The following is a 20657-nucleotide window of genomic DNA, read 5'->3' as shown; positions in this document are numbered from 1 at the left end:
ACAGAAGACCCACACACCACTGTGGAGCAGATGAGATGTTAAAGCGACGCATGTTGTTCCAAAACCGTTCTGGCAGTAGTGGAAGAAGCCTGATACCCTACATCTCTGGCATCTCTATCCCTGAATTCATGTGTCCATCCTCATGTTTCTCAGGCTCCCAGAAAATTATCACATCACTTTCTAAGGGAGGTCTTTGATGCCCCTAGACCAGGTATCCCCTCTCCTCCTGACAGTCTCCTAAACACCACATGAGACCCTTTATGAATGCTTTTGTACTCATAACCATGGATATAGTTTTGCCTTCTCCAGGGAAGCAGGTAAATGGAGACCACTGAGGTTCATATCAGCTGTGAACAAAAAAGGATTAATCTGGCTATGAAGGCAGTAGAAAGCAAATCCATCCATATGCAGAAAGGGAAATATTTAATGGAAGACTTCTCTGTTTCAGTTCCTGCCCTTACCATCCCCTCTCCATCTCTACCAGCCAAGCGTCACTGACCTGAGAATGAATCCATACAGAAACACAGAGATTCCCAGACCCAAGGCCATTTAAGAACTAAGTGCATGAGCACCTACCTGCAGGGAGGCTGATGGTGACAATACTCTAACACCACATCCTGCCACCACGACTGAGCCCCCTGCTTGCATCCTGAAGATCTCTTCCTGATTGAAATCATGTTAGACTTATCTCCCCTTACCTGTGGTTCTGCTTTTCCATGCTTTCAGTTACCTGTGGTCCTCTGTGCCCAAAAAATATTAAATGAAAAATTCCAGAAATAAACTATTGACAAGTGTTAAATTATACACTGTTCTGGGTAGCATGATGAAATCTCTCACCATACTTTTCAGCCCCACTGGGATATGAATCATCTCTGTCCAGCACACCCACACTGTGTGTGCTACCCGCCTGTTTGTCATTTAGTAGCTGTCTTGCTTGGTGGAGAGACTATCATAGTGCTGTGTTCAGGTAACCCTTGTTTAACAACAGATATGAAGTACAACAGTAATGATGTTGGAAATTTTCTTACAATGTATTGTTACAATTGTTCTATTTTATTATTGTTATTATTGTTGATCTCTACTGCGGCTAATTTATAAATTAAACTTTATCATAGGTATGTGTGCACGGAAAACACAGTATACCCAGGGTTTGTACTTTGGTTTCAGGCATCCATGATGGCTCTTGGAACATTTCCTCCTGGATAAGGGTAGACGACTGCACTGCAGTCACAGTTCACTCACTGGGTTATCTGGTCTCTGTTAACTAACTGTACTCGTAATGTCTGTCTCTACCCACATTATCACTTGGCATGTAACAGAGCAGACACTGAGGGTGCTGGGCTTGCCAAAAAAAGGGGTTATCTACTCCCTTTTCCTTCTGTCTTTCTGATAATTTCACTTTTTTGTATATTTAGCTCCTACATGAATCCTGCATGAAAAAAGTGGGCAAAGAGGTGACGTGTCTCTGATGTGTCTCAAATCGAGATATTTTTCAAAAGTTTATAACTCTTAGAAAGTCTTGTTGGGGGTATGTGTCGGGGGGACACTGGGACAGAACAGCTACATTGATCCTATAAAGTCATTTGCATGGGCGGGTTCCTTCTCTCAGCTGGCACTGGCAAGAGTCCTTGAAAGTGTGTAACCTAAACACAGTCACTAAACATCTCTTGTGTCTTTCAAAGGTAATGACGCTGAGGTCCCTTTGAAAAAGAGTATGGTACAAGACAAAAAGTTCCAAACCCTAACTTGAGGAATTGATTCATTGCTGGGTAATTAGATCTCCGCGATGATGCATGGAAAATCTAGGAAGCTGGTTGTGCTGGCCCCTGACACAGATTCTTTGTTTAACATTCTGCTGGCGGGGTGAAAAGGACGACGACTGAGGCTGAAAGGAAACCAGCCTCGCTGCCTGCCAGCTGCTTGCTGATAGCTGCTGTTTACATGCGCTTGTAGCCAATGCAGGTCTACAAATCTTACGTCTAAGAGACCCCGCTGTGCTGATGTGACCGGAATTTTAAGACTGAACTCATATTTTCCTTTGACACTAGCTGCCTTTGAACTTGCCTCAGACACTGCTCAGGCTAATGTGATAGTGAATGCTACAGAGGCCAACTGACAAAACCAGCTGGGAGGGCAAAGCCATTCTCTCTTGTGTTTTTTGAGAGTTGCCCAAGTTTCTGGAAAAGTCAGCCCATTAGAGGGACTCGCCGCTTAATCACGTTAGTCAGTGAGAAAAGCGTCCTCCTCCCTCCTTCCTGCTCTGGACTTTTCTTGAGACCCTTCCCATTCCCAGAGGGTTGGCATTATTTTAATTGGCTGCATGAAGGATTTCGATAGGATATGAGCTGACCTGGCATTTCTTGCCGAACTTTCCAGAGGCTCCAGCACTGTCTTTTTTCCTTGGATTGTCTTTTTCTCTTCTTCCCCGGGGATGTCCTGGCAGCTTTTGGGAAAATGGGATAAAGCTACCAACACTGCAACAGTATGGAACCCTTCTAAGACTCTTATCCAGAGATTTATAAAGTAGCTTGAGAGAAGTCAAGATAAGAAAAAATAAAGTCTCTGTGGGACCAGTACTCCCCCACGCCCCCCCACCCCCCACATTCCCTAAATGAGAACAAGCTGTTGGCCTCCTGGGTCTGATGTCTGCAGGTCATGCTTAGAAACAAAAATCTAATTGGTTTCATGGTCCTTAGATTTTAACTCTTCATAGACTCTTTCTGTAAAACTGTAACCTGGGGGCTGGCTGTGCTTATTATACCTCCCAGTTTTGAAAGACTCCCTTAATGTCAGCTGCCTGATATCTTAAGAATATCATCCTATAAGAATGTGATATGGGGGGAAGTATGTGTCTACATCCTAAATTTTCATCATTATCAATCTTTCCATGGATAACACACTTTTATTGGAGTTAATTCTGGAATTAAGGGAGACAGGACAAACCAAGAAGAAGGATTTTTAATGTTGCCTGTCTGAATCTTAATATCTTTAAGGGAAATATGCTGTGTAAATGTACAGCACTGTTACTAAAAGTCTGAAGCCTTCACTTACGTAAATGCTTGCTGCTAGGAATTCCAGACCTAAATTGTAGGTGAACTTATTTACACTGGAAGTGCACACACACACATACACACACACACACACACACACACACTTCCTTCAACCAACACTGGTGCTGTGTGTTTCAATGTTATGCCTTTAGCAAGATATTTTTCTGCTTTTAAACAGGCCTCCCCCTTATAAACGGCTTCCCTCTTCTCTCTTTTTGGCTAACAATGTTTTTAAAACTAACATTAAATATACTTTTTAGTTCAAATATTTCATCCTTCTCTTGATTTTCCCTGCACAATGATTTAGTTGTACATACTATATATAGTTAGATTCAGTGTGGAAGAAAAATCATAGATTCTTAGAACTGAAAGGACCTTAAAACATTTGGGGGTCAATTTTTTCTAAGCTGAGTTCTATGAAACATAAATTAGAAGTTAGTGGATGACAATTCACTTTGCAAATAATTCATTTTTCAAAGCTCACTTCTGAAACTCATCAGACACAGCTCAAATGTAAAATAGGAACTACAAAAGCCAAGTTACTTTCCAGAAAATTACTGGAGTTAATTTTGGAATTGGAGGAGACTGAAGTAAGTTTAGTATATTCCTTTAAACACATGTCCACCCCAGGAGAGATGCTAAATTCCTGTCTATCTGGGAGCCTGCCCCATACAGTTCTGCTTCGGACATTTTTTTCTCCTTTCACTTAACAAATGTCTATTTATCCTTCTGATGTACCTGTCATATGGTCTTAGAAAAACTTGTACCACACCTTGTGCTTTCTTGTACTACCCATCCTGATGGTGGTTGTTTAGTAATAGAGTTATTACTCTTTAAAGACACTGCTTCCTGCTGGACTGAAACTTCTATGAGCGCAGGGTCTCTCTCTGTCTAGTTCATTGCTCTATCACTAGTTCCTAAAATGCTTTGCACATAGTAGCTCCTTAATTAAACACTTCAGTGTTTTTGGATAGCATTTTCTTTTTTGTCCTCTGTGTTTGGCAGATGAAAAGCTAACGCATCCTCCAAGGCTGATGCCTGTAGCGGGAGTTGGAAGGGAAAAAAACTGCCCTGGCTTCCCTGGTGATTCCAACCACTCTGACAGCCCTTTCTCTACCCTTTTAAAGGCTCCCCTCTCCCTCTGAGGGTCTAGCGATGGCTCTTCTCCTCTCTCAATCTACCCGAAGTGCTTTACTCTTTGCTCAGCACTCACCTTTCTCTGAAAGCATCATTCAGCTCCTGTCATCTCTCCAGCATGGACACGTGGAACTGCCCTCACCTTCTGTAGCTCCCGCACCCTCTCCTCCTGCGAGCATGCTCTCCTCGCTGCCACACACCCTGACCTGATGGTTTACTCCCACTCAAGGCTGGGGGCCTCAGAAAGAAATGTTCTTCTGAACTTGGTGTTTCCTTATGAGCGGGCCATTCCTAGTTCCTGCCATCCTTGCGTGGTTGTGCCCAGAAGGGAAGAGATGCTTCCTGAACAGGAAGGCCAGTTTCTTTACCTTCCAAAAGGTGACTCATTATAGAGGGAAAATTTCACTACTCTAGAGAAACTCTAGCAGGCGTCCCCCATGAAACAGAATATATACAAATACCAGGAAACTGTGGAAACTCAGGCCAATCCATGGAGAGCCACTAAGCTCTGCAGAATTTCCATGGCATTTCTGCTCTTGGCTCATTGCTTTGGAATATCCCTTTCTCCACTCCTGCCCTTGAAATGAGTTGCTGATAGAAGGTCGGGGAACTCCATGCATGTTGGAGCTTCCAGCACAGAACTAGAGCCCTGGCTACTTTTTGCATAACCTTTGTGACCTAGCATTCAGTTTCTGCTTTCTTAACCACAATTTTTTTACATCTTTGAAATGAAGCATAACCCCTACCGGCTTCACAGGACTGCTGTTTTGCAAACTACAAAGTACTGTGGAGATCACGGAGAATCAGACACTGAGTGTACAAAACCCTGTGTTCCTTCTTCCTGAACTTTGTCCTCCTATGCACCATCTGTGGGACTGTTCTTCATTATATGAAGCACTTTTAAAAATTTATTTCTTAAAAAATGACTCTGTCCCTAAAATGTATTGAAAAATAGAGGATAACCATGAGAAATAGAATAGATAATGAAATACCATTAAATTCTAACTAGATACAATTGCCCTTTAAAAAGCTCTGATTCTGCCTGCCAGCTTTTTAAAGTGAAGTTGGGCAAGTGTTTGAGAAGTTAGCACCATACACAGACTTTCTCCTCAATGGAGTCAGGAGGATGAAATACCTACAAGTGGGGAAAGACTCTGATGATGGTGGCTGTGTCTCACTGCCACCTGTCTGCACTGGGCAAACTCACCTGTGGCCAAACTCATGACACACACTTCTGGAAATGGTGACACATTAGGTGTAGAGGAGAAAGCTCTGAATTAAATTTTCCACACTGAATTCATGTTCATTAGTGACTATGTAGTCTTGGCAATTTACTTAACTTCTCTGAGCCTTAGTTTACTCACCTGTAAAGTGGGATTGTTATAGAGATGGGGATAAAAAAGATAGGCCTGGGACAGGGTCCCTCCTTGATAAGAACAGTTGATCTGCCTGTACAATTTTAAGTCTTCTACTTAACTCCTCACATCAAGGGCAGATGGGGTGAAATTGCTAGTGTTTTGGCTCTGAGAAACAGGGGATAACACATGAAAAACTAAAGACAAAATTGGGGATCATTTCTCTGGGAGCAAAGTAAAGAGGAAAAATATGAAAGTCACTAATTGGATCATTTAGATTTTAAAATACCAAGCAAGAAAGCAGTTTCACCCAGCAGAACTTCGAACAGATTTATCTACACCCAGAGTGCTCACAGTCAGCACAGTGTCAGAGGCTTGGGGAAAATTCTAAAGCACCAAGAGTTATGGGTGTTAAGTATTTTTAAAAAAGGGGGTGCCAATTCCAAGTCTTCAGGATGAGAAGAAATACGATGGCCCAGGGCCTTCTCAGAATTTCTTGCACTTCAAAGAGCATGTGCTTGGCAGTGATTCTGCCACCTTCCTGAGTTTGGTCAACGTGGCTGACAGAAAGGCAAAACTCTTAAAATCCATGCAGATGGAACTTTTCCATTGGCCCTATTTGGGTATAAATATTCACCGAGGACTTGAAATTTAAAGTTCATATGGGTCGGAGTGAGGAGTGGTTTGGACTTCATTTCAGCCAGTTTCCAGTCGCCCCTCTGGCTCCTGTCTCTCAGGGGGCCAGGTCCTCTGAGACGTGGCTGCTGCTGTGTGGTCACACAGCCCAAATGCCTTCCTGGCCCACGGAAGCCATTGGTGTTGTTTTCAGGAGATGTCTAGCCAGAAAGAGAGCGCAGAGGAAGCCTCAAGCTAGTTGTTTGCAGAAGTGAAAGGAATCAAGGTTTGGCTCATCCACCATCCTACAGGCAAGCCTTCTGTAGCCCAGTTTGAAGAGGGTAACACAACTTGGGATGTATATGTCAAAAATGCAGAGTCCTCTCACTTTTGTTTCCTTTGCATCTGAAGCTCCCCTCTAAATACTACCAGAGCCTCTCCATCCCACTAACCTGCCCGTCTGCTACCTTGCCAGTTCTCAGCATGGTCCACCAGTTAGAGGGCGTAGAGCAGGTAGCATGTGTAGCGGCCCACTGAGGGGCACTGCAGGAGGTTAATGGTCTCCCAGGCTCATTCTGCCTCTGCTTTGTACCCTACACTCTCCTCTCTATCCTCTTGGAATACTTGTAGGCAAGGTGAGGGAAGAAAGCTGCCCTCACCTCTTCCCAAGCTGGTCTCTCTCTGTTTCCTGGTTCCATTCCTTTCTATTTCCTACTAATTAACATTTTTAAGCCCTTAATGTGAGCACACACAGGGGAATAAGTCATGGTGTCTGTTCCAGCGAGCTTACAGATAGAGGATTCCAGCAGAAATAGGCACTATGGTGCAGAGTTAAACAAGCAAGGGGCAAGACAATTGCAGATGGTCCCAGGCCATTTGGCAAATGAAGTGTGAGTGTTTAGTAGGAGGTAATTACGTGCTGGGGCTTCAGAGGAGCAAGAATGTACTGAATCGATGGTATCATACAGGAAAGCCCCAGGGGAGAGGGGTGAATGGAAGCTGGGCCCCTGAAAAGAAAGTCTGAGTCTCAGTACATGTGTGTGAGGAAGAAAAGCATGTTCGGAGAATGAGCAAAAGGCCAGTTTGGGGGAAGCAGAGTGCTATACAGAAGACATGGCTAAAAATGTCCCATCATTTAGAAACTTTAACTCCAGACTAAAGTCAGTGGAAAGAACTGAAATATCCTTGTGGCAGCTCTGTGGACAGAGCCCTCTCCCAGACATCCAGAACTTTAGCAAATACCCAGTCCTCAACCTTTTACCCCATACCCTCCAGCTGCCTGGGTATACAGCCCTTCCCACCTGATTACCAAATATCGCTTTTATTTTTGGTTTATTTTGGTTTTCCCCTAGCAGCACATCAAAATAAAATTTACAAACAGTAAGTGTTCACAAATCTCAGCCATTCTCTTGGTTACTTTATATGTAGCTCCCAGGGCACCAACAACCAGATAAAAAGACAGAACATTCCTGTGTTCCGTAAATTTCCCCCAAGCACTTCAAGTCAAAAGCTTTTGCTTCCTATAAAAGAAGTCATTACTCCGCTTCTGTCACTATAGATTAGCTTCATCTCTTTCTTACATATAAATTTTACCTCTTTTATATGAAAGAAATTATATAGCATATACTTTTATATATAAAAGTAGCTTCTGTCAGCAATAACTTGTATTGCTCCATATATTAGATCTTTAAAAGCTACTTATAAATATGGAACAACTTGTCTATTCATTCTTTTGATGGAGATATAAATTGTTTCCATTTGGGGGCTATTATGAATAAAATTGCTCCTGATATCTGGTGCAAGGTTTTTGTTTATTTGTTTTGTGGAGAGCTGTATTCCTGTCTCTTGGACACATACCTGGAAGTGAAACTGTTACAGGGTAAGCCATATACTTAACATTGTCAGACGTTCCCAACAGCTTTCCAAAGTGGTAGTACCACTTCATGTTCTCCCTGGCAATCAGTGTATATAAGGCCCAGTTTTTCCACATCTTCTCCAATACTTGGTGCTGAATTTTACTGTTCTGGGTATATAATGCTACCTCATTACACTTTTATTAGCATTTCTCTGATGAATAATGATGATGGGCACCTATTCCTACATTTATTAGCCACACACATATCTTCTTTTGTGATAGGCCTACTTAAGCTTTCATTGATCTTTCAAAAACTGGACTTTAAAAATTGCTTTTCAGAAGTTATTTACATACTCAAAATACAACTCCCTTCCAGATATACAGACTGAATATTTTCATTCTGTAGACCGCATTTCACTTTCTCAGTGGTGTCTTCTAATGAAAGGAGGTTCATTTTGATGACCAGCTTTCTTATTTATTGAGCACTCCTCTAGAAGGAAAGTTGTCACAAGGATGTAAATTTGATTACTCTCTTACTGTTCTAGACTATAGGTCTCAGTCATTTTTTAAAAAAATATTTGGATATTACTTCTATTAATTAAGAGTTTCTTTCCCTTTTTTTAGCCTTCTCTGATATGTATATACTCCTTTATTTCCTTTAAAAATCTGCTACTTTGCATATAGAAATAGTTCTGACTTTTCTTGCTCTAAACATGGGTTTAGAGTTTTCTTCTTCATTCTTTAAAGTTGCCTGATCTCTTCTCATTGCTATGCTTTTCCACATGCAAAGTCCTATTCCAGAAACAGGCCAGCTGGGTGGCACAGAAGTGGGTAAGGACAGGAGAGAGAAACATTCTGGAGGAACTAGAACAAAACACAAAACTGGTCTTCAAACAGAAATGCGGGACATCAGCTAAGCCAAAGGCTGATGTGAGGTCTCCCAGAGGTGGAAGTGAAAGAACAAACAGGAGCTCTGACCTCAGTCCGGACCTTAGGACTTGGTATTTGAACCTATAAAGAAGCAAAGAGAACCCACATGGAGAAGCTGGAGAGAGACAGAGAGAGACAGAGAGATTGAGAGATTTGAGGTCAAAATAAAGTTTTTAAGAGTTACAGGTATTAAAAAAAATCTCTGCAGGAGGTGTGAGTGTCCCTGCAGCTCTGGCTGCCCACAATGTCTCACATTTAAGGTCCTGAAAGTTCTAAAGCTTTTCCTGAACCAAACACTAAGTCCAGCTCTTCTAACTGCCTCTGTCACCTTGAATAAGTCACCTGGCTTTGCTGGGTCTGTATCTTTGTTCTACATAAAGTTGAGATTCTTCAGGGCCATTTCCACCTCTTAAAGATGAATTTTAACTGATGAAATATACAGTACAAACATTGTTTATATAAGTGCAAGAGGGTACTGACCCTGGGCTGGGCCTTAGGAAGGGTACAGAGGTGGGTGATGACAACCACTCTAATTAGCTGTGAATCTTACTGGGGATTGTGTTTTCCTATGGGATGTTTGGGCCTGTTGGCTCTGTAGGAGGACAGAGCTGACATAATAGAGCTTTTCCATCCAACTTTGCCCTTTCCTTAGAAAGGGCACCTTTCTATGCAAGCATAGGTGATCTCCACAATTTCATTTTCTAGATAAATCGGCAGCAAACCATCTGAGATTTTTTCTCTATTTAATGTACCACATGCAACTGACAAAAATCAAAAGAATCATCCTAGCAGCATTTCAGCATCCAAACCATGTGTGTTTCATTTTATCACCTGCTCTGAGAGACGGTAAGAAGGAACCCACATCTGCAGACTGCTCAGAAGCCTGAAGTAAGAGCTGTGTGAAAGCAATTATTTTGATATAACATTCTGGATATGATCAACCACATTCCCATATTTCAGAAAGCTGGTTTTCATCCTCACAGTTCACCAAAGAATCCTGCTAGAGATTTCCACCTCTCTAATTAGCATTTAAATGGCATTAGAGTTTCAATGTGAAACTCATGCTTATACATCCTTCAGTGTACTTGGTGTTTTCATTTGCTCACACATGCAGTATGTGGAGCCTCACAGAGGGCACGCATGATGTTCCCTTCTTTTCCCATAAACTGCATGTATCATCAGTTCTCATGTGTGTGAACATAAACCTAGGTCTTTCTACAAAAATTCAGGCTGAGAGGAAACCTGCTGGAACTCCATCACTGGGCTTAAAGAGTCTCAGGCCACTGCCCTAAGAAGGTTTTTGCATACCGGTGTGTAGGCTCCACTATCCCCATAGCCAAAAAGGTTTAGGTTGAAGAAGAGCAAGTTGTCAGATAAGAAAATAAAGGACATACATCTGTGAATGGATCTATTTCTCCACAGGCCAAGAGGGATGACAGTCCCTAAGGTAGACTTCATCTCTAATGGAGACTACGAGTATCAGATTCAGAAGGCATAAAACTGTGCTGTTACCTAATCCTCACTCATCTTCATCTCTCAATACTCAGCTCCAGTGTATGGCTCCTCAGGAAGCCGTCCTGACCTCCCAGGTAAGATTCAGTTCAGCGCTTGCTCTTCTCCCTCAGCCCTACATACAGACCTCTGAGGAAGGTCTTCAGATATTGTGATTCTTTGGTGGCTCCACGAGGCTGTTCCTTTTCTGAAACCACCAGATTTGGGGGTTCTTTTTTATTTTTACATTTCCAAGTTCAGTGTATAATAACTGTATAATACATTCTTTCAACAAAATAAATTCTTAAAGTTGGCTAAATCAGAGGTGGTTAAGAAAATCTCTTTGAAATAATGTTTTATTTTCTTTACCATTTCATTCTCATGAGCACTTTTAATGGTGGTAACTCTGTTTAACACACATTCATTACATGTCAAATTCTAAGAATGTAGCAGATTATTATAGTGAATACAACGGCCATTAGGTCCATTTTATTGTTGAAGAAATCAAAGCTCAGAGTTAATATGGTTTGTTCAGGGTAATACAGAATGAGTGATGGAGCCAATCTGTCGACTCTAGGAGCCTCAGTTCTTAATCCACTATAGATATAAGTGTGTATGTTTATATATATGCAAATATGTGTATTTGTATGTGTGTCATATATAATACTGTTAACAAAGTCTTAATACTTTGTCTTTATGGGAGAGTCTTAAAATTTGGTGCCCTTTTGGCTAATATGAAAGTATCTCTTTTCAGAACAATGTTTTAAATATATAAAGTAAAAGTACAAAGCAAACCAACACTACTAAAATAATATAAATATATAAAACAAGCCTGTGATTCAGTAACATATGGACTGTATTAAGCTAATTAACAAGACAGCAGTGGATCTAACTACTGTCATCTCAGAGCAGGGATAGGGACAAGTGTAAACAGTGAGCGGAGGACCTATGCATAATAGGATATAAAAATGCATGATTTCCACTGGTATCGAAGGAACAAGGGCTGATAAACTTCAAAGGCTTTCATCATTCCTGACAGAACAGAATGCTCAATTTCAGTTACAGGTCAGAGACATAAAGTTATAATATTCTTCCTACTTAAATTCCACAGCACCCTCAGTTCTATCCACAAATCCCTGGTTTATAATCTCTCCTTTATCTACTAACAAGATTTCAAAAAATTTTCCTCCTCTCCTTGCTCTACAATAAAGATTCCCCAAATGCTGACCTCTTCCTCCATGAGAGGCAGATCCCTTTCCCAAGGAGACTTGCTGGCCATCGAGCCAGGGCTGGGGTGGGGAGCACAGGCAAGCTCTGGTAGGTGGGGTGGCTTTCCTCCAGGATGAGGGCAAAGCTAGGATCTACTTTCCTTCCATCTCCTTCAGCCAGCATATTACTCAGGTCAGTCACCTTGGTGGTCAGCCTCATGAATCAGTACCTAGAAACAGCACTTAGTCATACAGCCCAAATAGATGCTCTCTTCTTAGGGGCAGTTTTGTGCAGAGGCATAGTCTGCCAGCACCCTCTCTCTGTACTTCTGTCTTTTTGATGTCCTTGACATCAGCATCATGAAAGGCACAGTCCAGGTTATCCATCTGCCTCTGAGAACATACTAAGCGCACAGATAGCTGGTCTACCACACCTCTGCAAGAAGACTGGTTACTGGTGAGTCCTGAGAGCCACCCATGCTGCCAGTGCCCCCCTTCTTCAGATTTCTTGTCACTCTGGTGGTTCTTACTGCAGGGCTGGTTTAGAATGCAATAACTGCAGAGCTACCTTTTCTACTCCATTGCCACCTGACAGATAGCTGAAATTGGGGTGTAGCTCTAAAGGTGTACAGTCCTGAGAAATCTGAGACTGAGTGAAAAAGGGAGCAAAGGTACATGGGGCAGGGGGGATAAGTCAAGGGACACATAGAAGACTGCCATTATTTGGCCTTTCTCCTGCCTTATGAAAAATGGTTTCCACCACATTCAAGTTTATATGGCAGGGACTGAAACTTTCTCATTCATTATCTTGTATGACACCACAGTGGCTGGTCCACAATAGATAGTAAATAAATACTTGCTACATGAAGAAATGAGTGACTATTACCCGATCTTAGCAGCAAAACATCTGAAGGTAAGGGCCTATGTACGATCACACAGCTTGGATCAACAACTGGTACTGGGCAAAGTAAAGGCCACCTTTGAATGGACAGCAATAGGACATCTAAGATGAATTCTTGCCATTCTCATGATTTGCATATGATGTGGCCTGAGTATATTTGTGCCTAGATCAAGTTTAGCTACAAAGAGAAGGTCCTGCAATCTGATATCTTAGAAGCACATGTGATGTAGGTAAACTGAACTAGCTCTTCCAACATTCCAGCACTTAACAACCTGTGAGATTTTTCTTTGTGGTGATAAGAAGGGGCTGCCAAAAACAACATGAAGAAATATTTATGAAACACTTACTATGATTCAGGCACTTTATCTCATGAAGCTATCAATTAAATGTAAAATTACCATTAGCTTTCTTTCTCAAATAAGTAACTGGGTAAAGACTGTAACTCCAGCAAATGGCAAAAATGGGAGCTATATATAGATTTCCATGCTTGCAAATCTTGTGTGAACAGTTTGCTTCTCAAAGTAGCCTATGAACCTTGCCCATAGCCAAAATGTTCACCTAGTCTTCTAAAGTTTGAGGATCTGAAGCTGATACAAAATTGGGACATTCTAGGTTTGGAAGTGACAGAATAGAAGACATCCTCTTCTCCTTCATTCATAAAAGATGCAGTAAGTTGAGGCATCTTGGTCCTGGCAGCACTCCGTTGTGTAACATAAATTTCAGATATGCCATTTTCCTACTATGTGCCCCCTGCAAACCAGAGACGTTGATCATGCAAAGATCATGTAGGTTCTTTTATACAATGACTCATTTGCATTTGTCTCCAAAGAGAAATTTTATAAACACCTTGATGTCTTAAAACAAGAGGAGAAAAAAAAATAATCCATAAACAAATCACGTGGATTTGAAACAGCCAGCTGGGCCTGGACACTGGCACTCCTTTGTCCTTCAAAAGAGTGACTTGCCAAATGGAATTTTTGATTTCTCCCCTTTTAGCAACCATATTTCCTTTTAAAGTATGTATTGGTTGGGGCCTGGGCTGTGGTTTGCTTGTCCTGATTCACACATTATTGGCTGGACTATGAGTCACACTGACCAGGATGTCCAGATACACATTCTGAAGCCAAACTTATCCCCACACTAGAATTTCCTGGAATCTATGCATCTAGGATTACTAGGATTTTTTTTTAACTATCAGGATCAATTGTATAATTCCTTAAAAGGTCTCTCTACCAGCCTCTGCCTAGAGAATTCCATCGGCCTTCTAGAGAAACAGGAGAAATTTAGAAAGTCCTCGTTCTACACCTAAGAAATGGCTTTAACTTGGTGTGGGTGACAGTATACCCATGCTAGTGATCAAGAGATATCAAAGAAGTACAGGTACTTGGTAACATTTGGAAAATGCCAGGCAGTTTCCCTTAGGGCATGAATGAGTTCAATGAACTGAGATAACCTCATCTGTGTGTGAGGTTCACAGCAATAATCATCATCTCTCCTTCTACTAGACTTCTGCTTCTGGTGAATGAATTTAAGCTTTGGAATCAGACAGGCCTAGGTTTGAGTTCTTAACCTATCATCATGTGATCATTTTAAACGCTTAGTCTTAATGTACTCATGTGTAAAAAGGATGCTAATATTTTTGCATGGTAGTCATTAAGACTAAATAAGATAATGTCAAAAATATGTTAAGAATCCTCACTGCCCTCAAGAGATGTCTTTCATTTTTATCTTTCTTGAAACTTGACTGTTCTAACAGGGAAAGGATAAATGTGTTGGGAGGCAAGAATCTAAGTAGTTGATGAAAGAAGAAATGTGTTCAGAGCCAGGCATGGTGGTACATGCCTGTAATCCCGGCACTTGGAAGGCTGAGGCAGGCAGATTATTGTGAGTTCAAGGCCAGCCTGAACAACATAGTGAGACCTTGTCTCAAAAGAAAGAACAATATGTTCTTTCTGAGAAAAAAAATGTGAAAGGGTTCACTTCTCACATAAAACAGTAGATATGAAGCAAGCAGCTAATTTTGGGGATTTTACAAAGTTTTGTAATTGGATTATTGTTTATGTTTCTGTAAAAATACAATTTTTGCATCAAATATTTAGCCTTAGATATCAAACATACATTTCAGCCACTGAAAGAGTCTTGGTGCCCATAGACCCAACTTCCTGTTTAGCTTCTTCTGTAAAAGCTTCACAGAAGGCATTTTCCAGAGTTTCCACAGAGTCATGCTATCAACCCTATGACTTAATGAATGGTTCAGGACACCACCAACGTTCTACATGAAGCTAAGCAAATGCTCTGTTCTTGAGGGACCCCAAAAAAGTGGGGGGTAACCCTGCACCTGGTAAGGTCGTGGCAGCTGCCAGCCAAATCCTCTTCCTGTTGTGAAATGAAAGTGGCAGGGGCTATTTCTAAAGAAGGCACTTCAAGAGCAGCAGCTGTCTCTTCTTTTGGTATATTCTAACAAGCTGTTCCATAATTCTGCTCTTAGTGGAATAGAATTTTAGGCCTATTTTGTCATACCCATTTGTCATTAGGAGATGCCTAGTACAAAGGAAAGGCCAGTGGGTTGGAGGCAGAAGGAAGCCTATAACTAATCCAAATTCTGCCTCTTCCTAGGAATAATGACCCCCACACTGTCACCTACTGAGGGAATGCCTACAGTTACAGTTGTGACTTGGCCATCCTGTCAGCAATCTGCTCTTGAAATAAATATTTAAGTGGTGTTGGATGAAGGTTGGGGAGATAAGAACTCTCAAGGTCTGTTACTTATCATAGCAAATCTCCACTTTGTTACATATAAAGTATCCTGAATATGTGAGCCGGAAAGAAAGGATGATTCTCCTTTGCAAAGTCAAGTCAAATGCCTCTTCTTGTGCCCAGCTGAACCCAGTGGGTTGCAGCAGGAACTACTACTTTACTGCTACATGCCTTACCATTTCTTCACGGAAATAGCCAGAGGGGAGTTGAGAAAGACACATGCAAGAACCCACATGGCAGTCCTTGCTTTTCTGGTGCCCAAATTTGCTGAATTCTTTCTTTTCTCTTTCCTCCTTTGGTCAGTTAATGTGAAGAGAGGATCAAACTGCAGAATCTACAGAGGATCCCACATTTGCCTTTCTAGCTTCCTACTTGCTGAAATGTTGCTGAGCTCTGGGCTAACTTCCAGTCTCAGAGCTGAGCTAGCTTCCACTAAAACCTGTGCCCAAGGGTTTTGCTGTTTCCCCTGCCACAGATGCTGGGTGCATTGGTAAAAGTCAGCTCTTAGCCTCTGGCCTCACCTATTGAGATACACTTGCCTACTAGGACAAGAGTCTGCCCCTTACAAAGTCTTACAAAATAATGACTTCGGCATCTGTTTTCAGAGATCCTTTAACAGGGATTGGGCAATCTCTCCACCTCCTTCTTTCCATTTGGGGCCAAGTTGCTTATACACCTACAGGAAGGCCTCCAATGTGTTGTCTATTAAGAAGTGTAATTGAAAGCTTAATATGTTTTTAAGACTGAGGGAGCCACTGATGACACTTGAGCAGCCATGTTTACATTGGACAAGTTTGCTCAGATGACATGCCAATGGTCTGCACACTGCAAGAAGTGGAGGTGAAAGCAGGAAGAGGGGAGAACTAGCCTGGAGGACAGGAAAGCCAAGAAGGGTGTGATGTGAAGAAGTGTACAGAAACACCTGGTTGAACTTGGCAATGCACATAGAAGTACCATCACTTAATGCTCCTTGGGCATTGCTAGGAGGGAAAAACAGAGCCCATCCATTGGCACATGCATAGTTGACAGTAAGCATGCTCTTAGATTTCTTTGTCCTCGTTCTTTCCAAATTCCTACAAATGGCTCCTGACATCAAGAAGTTAGGTGTATGTAGAATGCAAGAGTTGTGGGGTTAAGAAGGCTTCCACCCAGATTCCAGAAGAAGGCCTGGGAGGCCAGACAGTAAGTCCCCGAGAGGGCATTCTGTGAAACTGTCAGTGTGAAGTCAAAGGTGCAGAGGAGACTGCAGAAGATTGAGAAGCCAGGAATATAGATAGTCCAAGGAAAGCTGCAAGGAGTGAGCAAAGCCAGCCAAAGAAAAATGGCATGGGAGCTATAACCACCAAACGTGCCATTTGGAGCTACCCAAGCCCTTTGGAGTCCACTACCTGTCACAGATTGCCAGAAATACTGAAAGTGGAATTGTGGGATTTAATGTTTCCCTGCTGGATTTTGGTCTTGCTTTGTTCCCATTCCTTGCTATCCTCATTTGTAAGTTTTGGAATAGAAATATCTATCTTGTGCCATTGAATGTTGGACATATTTAACTTTCTTTTCATTTGTGCAGGGGCTCACAGCTAAAACTTGGCCTTAAATCTCAAAGGAGACTTTTGACTTGGATTTTTCAGCAATGCTGAAACTGTTAGGACTTTGGCAACTCTTAGAGATGTACTAAATGCCTTTTAAATAAAGGAATGTGCATGAGTCTTTGGGGGTCCAGGGACAGAATGTTATGGTTTGTGTCTAGATATCCCCCCAAAACCTTATGCAGTCTTAGGCTTTTTCAGACATGGCTGGATCTAGAATGTGTGACAGAGATTGCTTCATGGTGCAATGCTAGGATCAAGGACACTAGGATTAAGGGTATGAGTGCTACCTGCCCTAAATAGCCTGAATAAGGTATGAAATAGAAAAAGCTGCAGTTGACCCTTGTTGCTTTGCCACTTTCTGCCTGCCATGAACAGTTTCTCCTCTGTGATGCCTGTCTGCTATCCACCCTGCCTTGGAGACAGCCAATTATGGAATAAAACCTCTACAAACTATGAGCTAAATAAACCTTTCCTCCTGTAATTTTGGGTGTCAGGCATTTTGTCTCCGCAATGAGAAAAGTAATTAAGACAACCTTCTTATGACTTTTCAGCTGCTGAGGATTCCTCTCTCTCTCAACCCTTTGGGGGCAGAAAAGTGGAATGGTACATATGCGATTTTAAACTACTTCTCATTTTGTAAATAGGTCTCTTGTAGCTGGAAGAGTCCATTAATTTGTTTCAAAATGTCTAAGTGTGATTTTACATCCTGGAGCCAAATATTTAAAAAAAGTGTTGCTGATCTTATAAGTAAATATGCAATAAAATCTTTTCAGCGTGCTGTTATGACACAGCACTTAATCACTACTGTATCATTCAGCAAGGAGGACTCTCCAGACTCCTACCCCTTCACTTGACTTTTTGAATTGTAGATATTGGTTAATCCACAAAGGGGTGATAGTTTCCTTGACTGTCAAAATCCCAAGAGGCCAAAAATATCCACCTTTTCATCTCTACCCACCATATTCTTTTGCTAAGCCTGTAATTAGATCTAAATGGAAAATAAACTGTTTCCAGACTACGAAAGTTGGCACTAGAGGGTGACAAGAAGGAGAACATGTTCCACCTCTAATCTGGATAATCACATTCTCCTGTGCAAAGGAAAATAAAAATAAGATTTCTTTTAAGCAGTAGCCCTGCCTTGAGTGGGAAGGAGGCTTCCATATACCTTGCCTCACTTCACATGGTAACTGTCAGCCAGCTTATAATTACAACACCCAGAAATCATTTTACATTCCAGAGAACAATGAAAGCCTTTTCCCTTAGCCCTGAATTTTTCTAATCAACTGAACTTGGGGAGGTAGTTCAAACACAAATCATTGTGCCACAAGGTAAATAATAATACAAGATAAAGAATAACATATACAGTGTATCGTACAAACATTAAGGTCTTAGCTACCCAGATATTTTCATTGTTTCATAGTTTTTTGACTCCTGCTGTATGTGGCATGGAATGCAGAGGTAGACAAGAAAGGTTTCCCTCAAGGACTTCAAAAAGACATAAAGAGAAATAAGAGCAGTACAAGCATAACTCACAACTGTGTAAAAATTAAGAGGTATCTTCCAAAAGCCTAAACTCTTATAGGAAATCCACAGCAGGTGAGATGACTTGATTCTGCAAATAGTCTGGCAGAGGCAGTGGGACATGGTACATTCCAGAGAGATGCCCAGATTAACTCAGACTTGGCGTACACATGCAGAAGGGTTTGCAGCACTGTGGGGGTCTGGGGCAGGTTGTGTGCAAAGGGCATAACTCTAAATTAGATGTTGAATGTCATGCCTCTAAGTAGTTGGCTTGCATTCTTATTTTGATTCTGCTAGTCTTTTTTTTTTTTCTTTTTCTCTCATTTACTTCACAAATAATGGTTGATGTCTAAGGGGGACTTTGCCCTGCAAGATTAAATCCTCTGAAATCAGAGCTTAATAATTACTGCTTTGGGAGATTAATTCAGAGCTGCCACCTTGCTGCTCTGGTTGCTGTGAAGGAGGTGGGGTCTACCACCCCTAGGTTAGAGTCAGGGAAATTGAGGCTTAGAAAAGTCATTTAGTCAATACTATGTAGCGAAAAAGGACCAGAGCTTGAATATGTAAAGCTTTCCCTACATATTGCCTACTGAAACCAGCTTTCTGTGGCTCTCCACAACCTCATTTCTCTATCTGCCCAACCTAGGCAATGATGGCGAACCTTTCAGAGCTTTCAGTGATACAAATAGCCCGCTGCACAGGTGTACCATAGGTTATCAGCGTAGGCTGTCTCTGTTCTCTCCCTGTTCTCCTGTCTTTTAAGTCTCCAGCCTGAGCTCTCCAAGGGCGCTCAGGTAGGCAAACAGTGGGTGTTGGAGCTACAGGCACAGCTGTAGGCCCCTCCTGCAGTAATTCACCCTTGACCTTCTGGGCTCCAAGCCAGCCCTTCTTGAAAGAGAAAGGAGCAGACCCTGGGGACAGTTGCCTGTGTTAGAACTGCTGCCACTGCCAAAGCAGCAGCTAAGAAACTGTGCAGTGTGTTGCGGGGACCCACAAGTACTAGGATGATCGCAAAAGGGGAACATTCTTAGTATTACCTATGCCCCTCTTTTGGGATGGATCTTCACGGAACCTATCCCAAAGGGGAAAGGGAACCCAGAAACACGGGCTTTTCCCCTAGTGACCCTGAGAATACCTTCTCCCCAGGGAGTTTTACCTTAATTCAACTTTAATTAACATCACCCAAGAATTAAGATTCTTCTTTCGCACAGCTTTACCTTACAATGGTAAACAAAAGGGAATTTGGGTGTGTGCTTGTCAGCTCAAACATAAGTCTTGGAATGTAATTGCTCCTTACATCTAGGTACGGTATCTGCCCACAGATAGGGGAGCAGGGAGAAGGTGTGAATAAAGGCAGGCAGATCTCCACTCACCTTTTGCACTCGTGGGTTGAGGTCCTTCGCCACCTTTGCCATCTTCCTCTGCGGAGCAGACACAACGCCGGGCTCGTCCAGTGGAGAGTGGAGGCTCGAGGAGGCGCGGCAGGACTGCCACGGCGCGCGGCAGGGCTGCCGGAGGCTGAATGGCCAGGTTCGCGCGCCCCGCGGGAAGCTCTGCGAGCAGCCGGGCGCGCGGTCCCGCTTTAATTGGAGAGCCGGGCTCCCTCTAAAACCGCGCCAGCCAATCGGCGCGGGCGCTGGCGCGTGGCCAGCCAATGCCAGCGCGAGGCTGCGCCCCGCCTCTGGGTGTCTCCGCCTGGAGGAGCCGATCCCTGACGTCAGCTCGGGGCGGCGCGCTGGCTCGGGCTGACTCTCTGTCCCTGCTGTGCCCCGGCGGGCGCCGACTCGGTCCCCACGCCCTTCTCCTTTAAAGGACAGCGCGCTGAGGGGGGCGGGCGACAGCCGGCGGTCCGTTCAGGTCAGGAGGGAGAGGGATCAAACAGGAAGGCCGAGGTATTTTTAGTGAGCTGAGTCCAAAAATAAATGCTGAGCCGGATTCCCCTTCCCGCCCTGGCCGCCGCGTCGCGCGTGGCGGAGACAGGTGGGGGGCAGCTGTGGTCACCTGGGCCGACACTCCCCAATCTGGGTGAGGGAGATGAGCGCCGGGAGAGTGTGATGTGGTCCTTCAGCTGTACGCGCGAAGTACTAACCAGCCTGTACACACTGGGGGGCGCGTCCTTGGCGGAGGTACGCGGTGCAGCCTGCGCTCACCGAGGCCGAGCGATGCCCTCTATGGGGAGAGGGAGCGCGGGGCTTTGGGTTAGGGACTACAGACCAGGAAGTTGGTAAGGTTTAGATAAATCGGGTCC

General features: G+C 43.0%; 1 protein-coding gene across 2 annotated transcripts in view; it reads right to left on the bottom strand.

The window, feature by feature from the left end:
- Positions 1-19976, bottom strand: part of Lmcd1 (LIM and cysteine-rich domains 1) — a 62590-nt gene extending 42614 nt beyond the window's left edge. For both annotated transcript variants that reach the window (XM_005412996.2, XM_013509111.1), the window contains exon 1: positions 19783-19976. In XM_005412996.2, the coding sequence (XP_005413053.1) occupies positions 19783-19824 (42 nt within the window). In that variant the 5' untranslated portion in view covers positions 19825-19976. The remainder of the gene's footprint in view (positions 1-19782) is intronic.
- Between the last annotated feature and the right edge of the window lie 681 nt (positions 19977-20657).

Source organism: Chinchilla lanigera, unplaced genomic scaffold (genome assembly GCF_000276665.1).
Source record: "Chinchilla lanigera isolate Chin_1 unplaced genomic scaffold, ChiLan1.0 scaffold00160, whole genome shotgun sequence".
Classification (NCBI taxonomy): Eukaryota; Metazoa; Chordata; class Mammalia; order Rodentia; family Chinchillidae; genus Chinchilla; species Chinchilla lanigera.
Note: the sequence above shows the minus strand (reverse complement) of the source record. Positions and strands in the feature narration are given on the sequence as shown.